Genomic DNA, 15,494 nt, shown 5'->3' with positions numbered 1-15,494 from the left:
TTGGTGGTTTAAACATAATTGATCACTATGTTCAAAACCACTAAAACCTCAAGGAGAATCCACACAAGTGAGACTCAACGCTCCTGACTTGCGAGAAGGTTACATACCTACCCGCATCATACCCAAAGATCAAGCAAAAAAAAAAAAATCGGGAATTTTTGCAAGTGACATTAGGAAACCCGCGGGAAGAATCCCCACGGAGAACCTTAAAACTAAACCCTTTTCAAAACCCCTTGCTTAAAGTCCAAAAGTTCACCTCACTTTATTAAACATTCGTGAGAAGAACATTGGACTGGGGGGACTTGAAGAGGTAGGTCCCAGCAGAGACCAGTTGGTCCCGCAAGACTCACCTTGAACAGGGACGTCTGCGCAAAGGCCATCTGCTCCCGCAGGACCTACCATGCTCATAGAATCTTACGCGCAGTACGCAAGCTGTACACGCAGGGAAAGCCTCCCAATGGTGAAGTACCCCGCCTGTTCCCGCAGTTGCGGATACAAGCCATCAGGGAAGGCTACCCGCAGACAGCAGGGCTACACGCACAAGACACTAGCTACTTCAGCAGTCACGTGAAGGAATGAGCAAGGCGGGAACAATCCCGCCCAAATGAGCCAGTCTGATTCTGAAAGATCTTTTGTACCATACCTACCAAGGTATGGATAGGACAGACGATCTGACCAGAACAGCCCATGAGCCAATCACAGGGTGACAGCTCACCGACAACAGTGCGAGGAGGAGCACCCTCTAGTACTGTTTGTCACTATTAGCCGCTGCCTACTCACCAACCCTTACTGTGGAGCATGCGCAGCCTACAGTTGGTGGAATAGTGTTACTGTTGGCCGTAACCTATTCACCAACCAGCATGGCCTGCGTACAATCCACAGTAAGTAGGACGTGCATAGTCTACAGTTGGTGGAATAGTGCAGCCGACTTTGTTACTGTTGGCCGTAACCTACCCACCAACCAGTATGGCCTGTGCGCAATCCACTGTTGGTTGAACAGGAATACTATTCAGCCGGCTGTACCTTCTAGAAAACCTACCTTCGGCTATAAATACTCCAACATCTTGGAATGGTAAGATCATCTGCTATCCAGTTATCTAGCAATCTCTTAATATACACTTATATTCAGAGCAACCTAGTCTGATTCTCACGCCGGAGGGTGGTCACAAGGAGGAACCCCCCCCCCTTCTCAGTGACGAGCTTACGGTGTTTGTTTTGCAGGTCTCCTGAAGAACAGCCTTCTCAGCTAGACCTCATTCGTGGGAAACATTACTTAACCCCCAGATTATCTATAATCTGTACCGGGTCACTTAGTGTTTCTTCAGTGGGTGAACGGGCCAATCATAATAGGAGCTGGTCCATCTAGGCTAGCCATCTCAGCCGGCCTTACGTCCTGTTCTTGAGTTTTTTTTAAAGGAGGGAAAAGAAAGGAAAACTAAGGATAATTAAAAAATGAGTGTTCTTGAGTTTTTTAGGATGGAAAGGAAAGGAGTATGAGGAGTTAGGAAAGATTAAATTAATGTATTTTCTCAATAAGTTATCCTCTCAAAAATGGGATGATTACTAAGGATAACTATTTTTAACATAGTTATCCTTTCATTTCCTCTAATTTCCTTCCAACTCAAGAACACACCTAATTAAAAAAAAATTCCCTTCCCTTTCTTATCCTTCCCTCTCATTTCCTTTTCTTTCCTTGGTTAAAAAAACTCAAGAACAAGGCGTTAGAGACCAAACGATTCCATTCGTGGTCATCGAAAGATCTGACTGCATCGCTTCTCTATGGCAAAAATGCACCTATGTCGCCTCAAACTCCACCTCCCAAAGAAATTTTGTCAACTTCCAAAAATACCATTACCTAATGAATACCCGGAATACCCTACAAAGAAACAATTTGTGTCTTACCTTGAAAACTATGCTAAACACTTTGACATCAAACCACAATTCAACGAGTGTGTTCAGTCAGCTAAATATGACGAACCTTGTAACCTATGGCGGGTTACAACCGTCTCAACAATCGAGTTAATCCGGTCTGAGACAGAGTATACCTGCCAAATGCTTGTCGTGGCCACCGGAGAAAATGCCGAGGGGGTCATACCGGAAATAGAAGGTTTAAAAGACTTCTCTGGTGAAGTAATCCATGTAAAAGATTACAAGTCCGGTGTGAAATACACTGGAAAGAAAGTTTTGGTCGTCGGTTATGGGAATTCCAGCATGGAAGTGTCTCTTGACCTCTCAAACCACAACGCAAAGCCATCGATGGTTGTTCGAAGCTCGGTGAGTAGTTTGTAACCTTAAAAAACCCTAAAGCAACAAAATTAATAAATAATAATATTCTAATTATATATATTTTACATAATTTTCAGTTTCATGTTTTACCAAGAGAGATGTTTGGTAAATCCACATTTGATTTAGGCATGACGCTGATGAAATGGTTTCCTCTATTGATTGTTGACAAAATAATATTAATCTCTGCTTGGTTCATGATGGGAAACATGCAAAGTTACGGTATAACACGACCAGCCTTAGGTCCATTAACACTTAAAAACAACCATGGGAAAACTCCGGTTCTTGACATTGGAACACTTGAGAAAATCCGGTCGGGTGACATTGCGGTGGTGCCTGGAATCAAAAGATTCACAGGAAAAACAGTCGAACTAGTCAGTGGTGTCATCCTCAACATCGACTCGGTCATCTTAGCAACTGGCTATTTCAGCAACGTCCCATTTTGGCTTCATGTAAGAATTAAAATTCAACCCTAGCTTGTGTCAACATGTTGATTCCAGGGGTGTTAATGAAAGAAGTCGTGCTTGTTGGACGTTGGTAGCCGGTAGGCATAACCAGGCACGAACCTGAAAATTTGGCAAGAACATGAATCTGACTAAATATTCATTGGTTGACACGATCACTATTCAGGAATTTTTTTGTTTAGTCTCATTTTGCATATTAATTCTCTAAAATTATCATTTTAGAACTTATAATACAAATGTAGTTATGTACTTATGTCAACTTATACTTTTAACTTTTAGGCTTTACAAAAAGTGCAAATAAAACACACATCTTTATAAAAATTAAAAATAGATAGTTTAAACATGTTAACTCTCATATTCGTGTAGGTGACATGAACACAACACGTTTATGTTCCTCCTGAAACTGACCTGTATCCATTTACCCTAATTTTGTATTAGGTTCACATATATCATGTCAGAAATCCACACCTCTAGTTTCAAAACGACTTTTTAAACTTACGCTTTCTCTTGAACGTACAGGGGAATGAATTCTTCGCTGAAAATGGATTCCCGAAAACACCATTTCCAAACAACTGGAAGGGAAAAGGAGGGTTATATGCATCAGGGTTTACAAGGAGAGGGCTGGCTGGTGCTACTGCTGATGCAATCAAAATATCAAAAGATATAGGAATAGAATGGAATAAAGAATGGAACCTGAAAAAAAAGAGGGTTCTTAGACACTAGAAGATGCATTTCAGCTGATTTCTAAATTTGCAAGTTGCATGCATTTTCCTCTATTACTATTTATTTACTTTCGTAAAAATAAAGTGCATGTGTAGCACACATAAGAAGTTTATGAAGAATGTTTTGAGTGTTTTTCATGCATTCTTTGAATGAAATTTATTACTTTTACTTGATATTAATTATTTATTTATATATTTAGTTTGTTTCTTAATCATCCACATTAGTTAATAACATTAAATGTGAACGTCAAATAGAAATAATCTTCCATCCTATATTAATTAGGGGCACAATTGCACTAAAAATGTATGCCACCATACTATAAAATTGAATTTTATCCTTGTATAACATCACCCATGCCGGTCAGTAATGTTCAACGAATCAGCGATGAGTTTTTAAGGAGAAATAAAAAAAGTGAACGGTATGACCATATAGGGCTGTCCATTGGGCACGTGTTTAAGATACAACAAAACCTGTTAATAAAAAAGGTATGGTATGACAAAAATGAGTCGTATTCATGTTTGATAATTGATACTTGTGTTAAGCACAGCGTATTCAGGGGCGGAGATCCACTCTTAGTGGACAGTTGTAATTCAAAACTCACTTTTATAAACTTTAAGATTATTAATTTACAGATATTCATGAATGCATGTCAATACTCTTGTGCAAGTATAGAAAGACACATAGTAATAACTACAAATGAAACAGCCTTACGATTAATGTGATTAATAGTTTCCTTGTCCATTTTGTATTTTCAATATTGGCGGTAGATAATGATAAATTGATCCTGATTGATTTCAGGACTTTCGATATTGATTAGAGTATAGTGTAAAAACGGATATTGTATTTTGCTTGGTTTCTTAAGGAAAATGGTCAAAAAGAGAGCTTCTTGCTAATATTTTGGTTGAAGATGTAATTCTTCGTTTTCAAAATATGAATACTCGTAGTGAATAACTTTAAAACCTTTGTAATGTTATTTTCTCATTTCAAATGACATTGTATTTTGTTTAATGAGTAATGATCATAATTTTTTATTATGATCTTGTATTTTATTACATTTCTTGTCCCGACCCGAATGGCAAGCAACCCGAAAATTCTAATCTTTGGTTGTGAAAATTTTGAACTTCGAAAAAATGGGACCCCATTGGGACAAAATCATTGGTCCGCCACTAATCGTTTATAACATGTTAAATACGTTAAGACACGAACTGACAGCTTATATGTATATTTATATATCGATAGTTATGAAAGGATATCTTAACTAGAAAAAAGATACGTACTTTCACGGATAGATTTCTAATTAGGGACCATTAGCGTATGTAAGCACAAAATTTTCCTTATTATCATCAACAATATAACTAAACTAAAATTTCATGGAAACAAAATTAGTTGTTATGCATTAGACGATATGAATTGGATTCTGAATCAAAAATGGTATTGATATCAATCGCTTAAAAAAATTTTAACCAAGGCATTTCAGAATCTTGAATTGCAAACAACACTACTTACAGTTGACAAATTTAGAAACCTGATTAAAAGACGAATCAAAAGGTGATGTTGCACTACTGTTCTTACTATGGCGAAGATGGTCACCACTGGTTGAAACAAGTTCATGGACGATCAAGTTGAAATCGCACTATACGGCTTTTTGCGTCGCCCTGTCTTGTTGGAGGCGTTTTCAAAATATTTATATATTTAAAATAAAATTCTAGTAAATATATCAAAAAAGAAAAAGAAAGAGAAAGAAAATAAAAAAGGTTTCTGACTATGGCTCTTAACAATTTCACATAGACCTGGATGCAACGTTTAGGGTTCATGATCGATTTGGATACGATGGTTAGTAAAAGAAAAGGTGACAAAAAATTACAAACATATAGCGTTGTGACAGAAGAATAATTACTCTAGTTATATGTACGTTTCTCGCGTTAAGAGTTATTTGTATTTGATCCCAACACAATATATAAGTATGCAAATTTATAAAATGTTAGCCAACCAAGCTATACAATTTATAACCTAATTAACTTTGAATAATTACTATTGAGTTTAAACCAGCTGCACTGTTTTCGACCAGGCACAATGGACTGATATCAAATTAAAGAAAGACACATGGAAACAGAGGTGTCCGGTTCAAACCCGGTATAATGCTCTGGTCTACACCAAACTAATGTCGATCCAAGCAAGACTAGAGGTGTGGACGAGACAATCTATTTACAAGTTCGTAGATACTTTAAAAGCCCAACTCCATTCAAACTAAAACAAGCTCAAGCCAAGCTTCACTTATCAATCTCAAGTAGCCCCACAAGTCTAAATAGGCCTACAATTTATTCATTATTATTTGATATATTAAAGGTTTGTTATTATATAGTAAAGAATGATAAAATAACTAAATAATATATATACTACCTGATTAAAAATTATAATTTATATATATAAGCTAACTTAATACATAAATAATAAAAAAAAATCGAGCATAATCTTAGAAAGACGGCTCGAAAAGAGCCAAGAGCTTAAGATGAGCACAAGCTCAGCTCCACTCAGCTTGTATACACCAATACACCCTAAGCCACTGGTCGAGAAGCATAAAAACATCAGTCAAAGCCAGACCCAGCTGGGTCGGCCTTGGCAAATCTAAAACCATCTGGGTCCAGAGGCGTCTTGCTGTCTTCGCACGGTGGTCAAGAAATACGCATAAAAACTGCATACAGGTCTAAAAAAACATTCATTATTAAAGTACTCCATGTTCCTGCGACAACTAATAGTTAGCCAAGGACACACAAGTACCCCGGTCAATACAAACACTTTCCATACGGGCCCGTTTATCAAGATTTCCATCATGAACTTTGCTTTTCTTTTCTCATTAGCTCCACAAACTGATCAAACACTGCACATATGATGCATGTTAATAATAATTTGATATTGAGGTTATTAAAATTAACAAAGAATTAAAGGTGGCGCACCAAGGTCTGAATCATGGGGTCCAGGAGACGCTTCAGGATGGTACTGAAGAGACATGAGTTTTTGTTGAGGGAAAGCAAGACCCGCACAGCTTCCGTCATTAAGATTCACATGTGTTACTTCCACCCCGCTCGGAAGTGATTCCGGGTCAACAGCATAATTGTGATTCTGCAACCCATTTGCCCGCATCAAAACCAAATATATTATAAAATCACAATAAATAGTAAAAGTACCATAAAATCAGGATACTTTTTTGTTTTTTCTTATTAACAATTTTTTGCACATAAAAAACCAACGCATTTTCTGTTTTTTAATCATAAAAGTCACTTAGCAAGTTAAACTTGAAAAAAAATTATTTCATTTATTTGACTACAATATAATAGCAACACAAATCATTTGTTGATAACTTTGTAATGATTTTAAATTTATCAAACAATTTTATATGTTTTTAGTTATTTTTTTTAGTTGGTCATCCACGCTCATGTACTTTTATTATATTGTTTTTGAAAGATTATGCCTTGCCATACTTAAAACATTAAATACAATACAATCATACCCAGTAGATCCCACTCATAGTCCAACTTAAAACATTAATTCATCTCAATTCTTTCCTCATGTAATACTAACAAGTAAAAAAATCACAGATCTGTATAATTATAACATGTGGAGACACGTTTTTGTGCTAAATACTGTTAAAAGAACCTTAATGGAAAAACATAAAATATGTTGGTTTTATACATGCAAAAAATTGTTACTTTTACAAGAAAAAACATAACGAAAAATTGTTTTTTGTAGTATTGGCCATAATGATATGTTAGAAATTTGCAACTATTAGAAAGTTATTATCTATATCTATATCTATACTATATATAATACATGAGTGAAGGACCTCTTAAATTTTAAGAGGTACAATCACTATTGCATAAAGTATAATCACTATTGCAATCAATTTTGAAAATCTAGGGGTACTATAGTCTTTGCATACTACTATGATCATGTACACGGTTAAAGTTTTAACAATTTAGTTTCAAACATACTTACATTTATGGTCCTTAAACTTAAAGGTAAGTTTTGTTAACTTATTAAATAGTTACATGATAAGCCCCTTATTCTAAACCAACCCCACAAAGTTTTTAACGACCATAACTCTTTTACATGTTAATATTTTTATAAAAGAATTACACTATAAAAACGAGCATTTTATTCTCTTTAATTTGAGTATGATATTGCTATACTTTTAAAAAATTAAAAAATGCAATTAGGGCCACAACAGGCCTGGTGGGCTTAGGTCATGTTTCAGATCGAGTTACCCGTTCACCGACGAATGGTTACACGTCCGACGCAGCATTACATGCATACTATAGTCAGGCTACGTGCGTACTATAGTGAGGTCACCGCTTATGCGTTTGATGTGTTTGAGCGTGTAACTCGCCGCATCGCGCGGGCACCAAGCTAGTTATTCTTAAATAGTTAAATACCTGTGCGCTAATCTCAACACTTCCATTCCTAAGGTTACGAACGGGATGATTTCCACCATGATGCCCAAACTTCATTTTATATGTTTTCCCACCCAAGGCTTGACCAAGCAACTGATGCCCCATGCAAATTCCAAAAACAGGAACCTTTCCAATAATCTCCTTCACTGTCTCCACAGCATAAGGAACCGCAGATGGGTCACCTGGTCCATTGCTGAAAAGAACCCCATCTGGGTTCATTTTAAGGGTCTCAGATGCTGGCCACGTTGAGGGTACAACAGTAATCTTACAACCGTAAGACGCCAACCGCCTCAATATGTTGTGCTTGATACCAAAATCATACGCCACCACCTTCATTCAAAAAAAACTTATTTAACAAAAGTTTCACAAATGATCCCTGTAGTTTAATTATATTCAAGTTCGGTCTCAGGGTTTTAAAATTGCAAACTTAGTCCACATGAAGTTTGAAATTTTAAAACTTTTAGAATCATTTTTTACAATTTTCTCTTGAATTTAGACTGCAATGGTCTCTTTCATAAATAATAATAATAATAATAATAATAATAGAGAAATACAAACATGGAAAGTCTCCTCGCTTCTTCGATTGGCGTTAAAATCCCAATCCAAACCCGTCTTTTCAACCCATTCATACGGTTTCTTGCAGGACACGCTAGAAATTAAATCCACACCTAAACGAAATGTCAAACAAATCAACCGGTCAATTTGGGTCTACTTAAATTAGTCAACGGGTCAACTGGTCATTATAAATTACCAACGATGTTCCATGTGCGGGACATTTCCAAAAGTTGTTCATCGGTTTTGGACTGTTCTGTGCTCAAAACACCAATCAGGCTTCCATCTTCTCGTAACCGACGGGTGATTGCGCGAGTGTCAACATCATCTGTTAAATACAAAGAATAACCATGAAATCAAATACTAGGGTAGGTAGACGGCTTATGTAATATAAGATAGAGAACTTACATATTCCCATGATGTTTCGTTTTGATAAATAGTCGGAAAGTGATTCCGTGCATCTGTAGTTTGAAGTGCTGAAAACAAAAATATTTAGTCAACCAGAGTCAGATTGGGTTGACTTTGAAGCAAGATCATAAATCATGGATGTAAGTTGTGCGTGGGTCGGTTTGAGGCCAAACCAAACCAAAAACCGTAAACTCAGCTCGACTTTTAATTTTTCGGTTTTCACTTTTCACAATGAGTTCGATATTTTGGGTTTTACCAATTGGGCTTTAAACCTTTGGCCCAGAAAACGCCCAAAATAATGAATTAGGGTCTGAAGCTTTCAAGCTAGAATTTTTATTAATCAATAATTAATTGATTATTACACATTTGAACCTGAAATTTTTGGGTACACCATTTACTAGTTTCGTATAAATTACTTCAAAATTGTTTTCTTCGGTTTTCGTTTTTCATAACGAGTTCAACTTTTTCAGTTTTATCATCTGGGTCGCAAAGTTTTCGGCTGAAAAAAGACCCTAAACTATGAGCCTGGGCCTAAAACTTTGGGACTAATATATTTTTTAGGTTAATAGATGATTAATTGATAATTTGATATTACACGTTTGGATCTAAAATTTTGGCCTACGACATTTACTACTTCCTTATAAATTACTTAAAACCGGTTTTTTCAGTTTGGTTTGGTTTTCAACACCGGAAAATCAGTATCTTAAAAACTTAAAACCAAACCTTTTGTTTTTCGTTAGGTTCGGTTATCCTAATTACGGTTTGGTTATTTTGTTTTTGTGCACATCCCTAGATGTAAGCCTACCTGATACTCAAACTTCTAATAATCAAACCACCCAGAAAGCATTGTATTGACTCTTCATCATCTACAAACACGAACATGTTTCAATAATGACAAAAAACTTATAATACCAGGTTAACATCCTACATCTTACTCACCTATATTTACCCCTGTGTTGCCAATGTGTGGGTTAGTCATCAAGACAAACTGGCCTGCATAGCTAGGGTCCGTAAGAATTTCTTGATACCTTCAGATCCACATACAAATACACATCATCAGGAAAATAAACACGACACACAATTAATCTTTTTAAGTTAAAAAGTGCAACTCAATCTCACCCTGTTAACGAAGTGTTAAATACAACTTCACCAACTTGAGTCCCCGAAGCACCAAATGACTTGGCTCTCCAAATGGATCCATCTTCAAGCACAAGTCTAGCATCCGATAGCTTCCAAGGAGCTAATATACATAAACATTAAAGGAAGATTTAAGGCATCACAAACGTCTAGAATCATAAGCACGAAATGAAACTTGAATTTTGTATAAATAGATAGAAAGAGTACCGGAAACTGTAGCACCCGTGGAGGCAGAACCAGTGGAGCATCTGACAGTAAATGATCTAACTTGTAGTGACTTTAATGAAGCCGGACTCGAAAGTAAAGACTGATTAGTCACGGAAAGATACATTGCATTGACAGCCATTTTTGCTGTAAAATGAAAATATTCAAAATGATCAAAATATTATTATTGATGATCAAAATATTCACCCTGCTTGCGGTGCACGCATATAATGTTTTATGTGTGAACCCTTGGGTGGGCTAAAGTGAAATTGCACTAATTTTGACGTCATTTACTTATCTCGTGAAAATAACGTTAAAAGTGGCGGAAGGTTAATCAAGCATCATGTGGTGGCGTTGAAATCCGAGAGACAAGGGTACATGCACCAATAGGCGGTGTCCCGATGGTTGAGTGTTTTGTGTCTTATGTCCAAGGCTTGATGCAAAACTACTATCGAGCCGGGGGTCTCACCGGAAGCAGCCTCTCTATTCCTAAAGGGTAGAGGTAAGGCTCTCTACATCTTAGCCTCCTCATACCTACCATAGCTTTGCTATTTGTGGGATATACTGAGTAAGATGATGATGATGATGATGTTGATGATGATCAAAATATTATTATATTATACATTGACCGTTAGACGTATAAATTTGAAGTGTGAATTTAACAAAAATCAAACCGAATTCAGTTCAGTTTCAAACCGAATAACCCTAACTTAACAGAACAGCAGCAGCACGTTACAAAGAGCTAATTAACATAACAATTAATTCAATTAGCTAGCATCATAACTGAATCAACTAACTAACTAACTAACATGATTGATAATTGAAAATGAGTTAATTACTGAATGAAATGAAATGAAACATAGAATACGAATTGAATCGAACGACTAATTGAAGATGAGTGACTTACTACTGAATTGAGCAGAATCAAATTCTGAAGTGACGAAGAGAATCGCAGGCTTCAGTGAAGTGATTGAGTAGGGTTTAGGGTTTCAGCCAAAATAAAGTTGTAATGGGTTTCGGGCATTTCACTACACGTTTTAATGGGCTAAATTGTGCTACACGATTTAATGGGCTAACTAGTAGGAATATACCATTCATATGATATATACACAAAACTTAGGGGTGAGCTAATGGGTCCGACCCGACCCGACACGACCCGACCCGACCCGGACATATTTAGTGGTACTTTTAGGAATCGGGAACAAACGTTGTTGTAAATAACTGGGTCTGGTCAGATCGATTCGGGCTCGTTTAATGGTATTCTTAGGACCCAGGAACTGACTATGTTGTAAACAAATAGGTTTAATTCGGTTTACTGTTGCAGGCATTACCCGGTTTATGCTCACCTCTAACGATAGTATGTGTGTTTACTTATATATTTTGGGATTAAGTATTTGTGCGTTTAGTAAGTAGTTAATGAGTAATCAATAATGATTAATAAAATGAAGACGTGATTATACAGTTATAACTATTATAACTAAGTATCGTATCTCTAGTTGGTTTATATTTGTTAGTTATAACAAACATATATAAATATGCTAGTTTGAGGCCCATGTATTACACGGGTAATTGATGAAAATTTTATACTTTAACCATTAAGTGAAATATAGTTAACAAAATGATCATATATTTTATAGAGTTACAATTTATATTAAAATTATAGAAATTACATAACTAAGATTACAAAAATATATTACAAATAAGTAAAACAGTCTTCATACACTACATTTATGATTGTATTGGTTGGTATACATTGTTTATCACAAATCAAAATCTTTAGTATATGCATGCTTGTAACTCTTGATAAGGTAACATATATGTATACTTATAACTCTTGATATAGCCACGCCTAATTGTTTGTGTGATAAATAAGATTTTTCAAGTACATTTCTAGATAAACGATAATATATCTATGAAACTAACAAAAAAAATATTCATACACATAAAATATCATACATTTTAATCAACTAATATATATATATATATATATATATATATATATAATGTCATTTGAGATCATGTGCTCATATTTATTCCAAAAACATGATTATCCAAAAAACCAGATTACCTGAACTTTGATGATATAGTCATCCTTATAATTTTTAGAATTAAAATAGATTGATCATGATAAATTTGGTGTCATTAATATTCTATGTATGACAAATTTTTACTTGATTTTGTATTTTACAATTAACCATTGTAAAATCAAGCAATATATAAAACCAGAAATTAAAATATAACAAAATGATTTTTTTAATTTCATATTAATGGAAAATGACAAAGACATACTAATCTTAAAACCATGTTCAAATAAAAGTGATTTTCTGAGTTAGCAGAATAATATAGAAGATTTAAAGTTGCATAAAGTGAAGGTAGTGATTCTTATTTATAATAGTTGAAAGTATTGGATAAGGAATGTTTAATTTTTGAATACTAATCCCCTGTTATTAGTTAATATAATGGGAGTTGTTAGAATGTTTAATTAATCGATATATATATTTTTAAAAACTTATAGAAAAAAAAGCAACAATTCGGATTTGTTGGAAGCATTGTAAATAACTTTTAACCGAATTAACTATTTTTTAAAATTAGTACGAAAATATATGTTCTGAAGCATTTTGGTCTAAATTATAAAAAAAATATTGATAACTAAATATTGATTTTTCTTATTGCTAAAACCCTTTATACTACACAAAAAAGTCATATAAATAAATGACATATACTTCATATAGTAAATCAGTATACATATAGATTATAATTATAATATTCAACTTCAATAATTTAATGCTAAACACCAAGATATATATAATAGGTTAACTCTATGTTTGCAATATTTATACAAAACGTTTGGAGAAAATTAAGAAAATACACATTTTATCGAGTTCAAATGCATATGAGAAGATTTTAAATCCAAATTTGAAACCAATCTTATATAAAAAATTGTGTCTGTTGCTTGGATCCTAATTTAAAAAAATTTATAGTTTACAATACAGATCCAAATTCTTAGACAATGATGCGTCTTTATTTGCTTTAATTTGCAATTACATGTGACTTTAAAATTATATTCTAACAAATCTGCAATGTCAATTTTAATATATCCTTATTTTCTTATTTCACCATTAATGTTAATGAATGAATCGATTAGGATTTACATATAATAAAAACAAACTTGAATTCATATATTGACATTACTTAAAAGATAAGGACCATATATTGAAATAAGTGAAAAAAATGTTAGGAGGGCTATGAGAATGACAAGTGGCAAAAATAGGTAGTCTTTTATTATAATAGATAGATTTGAATTAAACTTTTATTTTGTCGGTGTTAAAATTTTATGGGGTTGGTTTTAAAATTTTATTAGTCACTCGGGATTAATTTACAAACAAATAAAAAAATCACAAAAATCAAAGGGTGCGATCGCATTTAAAAACAAACTCGCCCAACCTCTTAAGATACCAATTTAGATAAGGGTGAACCATGTGAGGAGGGTTGGGGGGGGGGGGGGGTTTCTACTGACCCCTAGTCATAGGATTTCGTTCGAATTATTATTTTAAATATGAATTTTAACTTAAATTTAGTTGACATAGAAGATAATATTATTTACCGGACTGAAAAGTGTCCCACAGAGGGAAGTGTTGGATCAATGGTAGTGGCATGAGAGTTAATATGTTTATGCCGTGTCAAACATATCTCAAAAGTTTTGGAGTTACCATTAAACTGTTAATTTGTTTTTTATTGTGAGATAAGTAGTTTAAATACATAACTTCAAGGTATTTACTATAATACTGTATTTGAATAATTAATAATTAGATATGAAGAATAAATCAATAATCTAAAAATACAATAAAAATAATTCACTATTTTAATAAAATATGAAAAAAGAGATGAGTGGTTCTAAACATGAGAGGTTTACAAAGGAACATAGTTACGAAAATGTTTCGTTGTGGTGGTGTTGGATCTTTCATTTAATTTAAGTGATATCATTTATCAATGGATTAAAAGGGATGTTGAATGGTTGGTGTCTTGAGCTACCGACGGTTGGAATTGTTGTAAACAAAAAGATGACAGACTAAAAAGTCTAATACAAATGAAGGGTGTTATTTCACTTATTTTCATGTGTCAAACTCAAAGCCGGCAAAACATTAATAATAGTAATAACAATAACAACATTTGATTCATCAATTCATAAAATAAAATGTTCACAAGATAAAATTTTAACTTAAAAAATAAAATAAGTGTTTCTTGTTAAAACTAAAACGGATTAAACCATTCAAAAGTCATACATAGCTTTATTGCAAGTTAATGACTATAGAATACGTGACTTGGTGGTGTTAGTTATCATTGAAGAAGTCAAAGATCAACACAGTGTTAAACACTAAGATTACTATCGTAACTCAGTGCCAATATAAGTTATAGAGTAAATTGTTGATGAGATATTGCTAATAATATCTTATTACTATAAATGAAGACTAACGTGATGTTTAACAACTTACTGCTGATAAAGACACTTCCTACACATGAGGAAGGTGTGTGTGATCAGAGAAATGAGACAATATCATAAAGGAGTACCAAGTGGCGTCAATGAAGGTTTACTATACTTTATATCATTTTTATTATAACTCTTGTTACTTTTTACATAATCGTCCCCACATTTTAGTTATAGGAATCATATATATTCAATTGTAAAATCCTAACATAGCAAGTCGTTTGTAGTTGAATTAAGTGATTCTAAATTTGTATATGCTAGTCCTTGTTTTCTACCGAAAATCTCGCATAACTGATGGTTGGGAGTTGGGAACCTACACTAATAGCAAAATAGCCGGGTTGAGCATGGCTTAGAACGCCCTTAGAGAGGCAATAGCATCCGAAGTGGTAGATCCACATCAATCCGTAGCATGCTGGTGGGATGACATCCTACGGATGAGGAGCTATTAGGAGCCGGGCCATATACGTAAGGAGGAGTTTGGGGAGCTAGCAACAGAGAAGTGTTGCCTGGAGAACAAGTTGGAAAAACTGTGAAGCCGGAGGAGTTGTGACTCTCAAGATGGGTAGCATGACTCATCACGAGTTGTGAGCAGGTTAACTAAAAGGATGGTTGGTTATATCTAACTTCATGTATTATATCTCTTTCCACATCAGTGTCATATCACATTTTCTAATCTTTCTATTTCCCTTCTTTAAATGCATGATGTCGCCTAAATTAAATTCCCTAACTTTCCTAAAACTTTTTTTTTAAAATAAAAAATATTAATTAATTTCTTTAATATCTTTAATT

At 34.3% G+C, this 15,494-nt stretch overlaps 1 protein-coding gene and 1 pseudogene across 1 annotated transcript; one reads left to right on the top strand and one right to left on the bottom strand.

The window, feature by feature from the left end:
* The first annotated feature begins 1,325 nt into the window (after window positions 1-1,325).
* Window positions 1,326-3,470, top strand: LOC143560499 (putative indole-3-pyruvate monooxygenase YUCCA8; annotated as a pseudogene).
* Window positions 3,471-5,934: 2,464 nt separating this feature from the next.
* Window positions 5,935-11,204, bottom strand: LOC143560504 (carbamoyl phosphate synthase small chain, chloroplastic-like). The gene is made up of 11 exons (XM_077048795.1): window positions 11,127-11,204; window positions 10,223-10,366; window positions 9,998-10,118; window positions 9,818-9,906; window positions 9,684-9,744; window positions 8,879-8,946; window positions 8,670-8,798; window positions 8,477-8,586; window positions 7,901-8,248; window positions 6,425-6,590; window positions 5,935-6,348 (listed from the first exon to the last, which is right to left on the bottom strand). Exons 2-11 carry the CDS (start codon window positions 10,359-10,361, stop codon window positions 6,299-6,301), a joined length of 1,281 nt encoding a protein of 426 aa, XP_076904910.1. The 5' UTR covers window positions 10,362-10,366; window positions 11,127-11,204; the 3' UTR covers window positions 5,935-6,298.
* Window positions 11,205-15,494: the final 4,290 nt, after the last annotated feature.

Source organism: Bidens hawaiensis, unplaced genomic scaffold (genome assembly GCF_021521415.1).
Source record: "Bidens hawaiensis isolate Kalapana, Puna unplaced genomic scaffold, B.hawaiensis_p1.1 tig00020342_1, whole genome shotgun sequence".
NCBI classification, from domain to species: Eukaryota; Viridiplantae; Streptophyta; class Magnoliopsida; order Asterales; family Asteraceae; genus Bidens; species Bidens hawaiensis.
This window is presented reverse-complemented; position numbering and strand designations above follow the sequence as displayed.

Bases quoted from the DNA above. Each gene is read 5' to 3' on its own strand.
- LOC143560504 (XM_077048795.1), bottom strand. From the start codon at position 10,361: ATGGCTGTCAATGCAATGTATCTTTCCGTGACTAATCAGTCTTTACTT. The intron at 8,799-8,878 runs GTAAGTTCTCTA...TGTATTTAACAG, and splicing joins ACGAAACATCATGGGAATAT to ATGATGTTGACACTCGCGCA. The intron at 8,587-8,669 runs GTAATTTATAAT...CATTTCGTTTAG, and splicing joins CCGCACATGGAACATCGTTG to GTGTGGATTTAATTTCTAGC.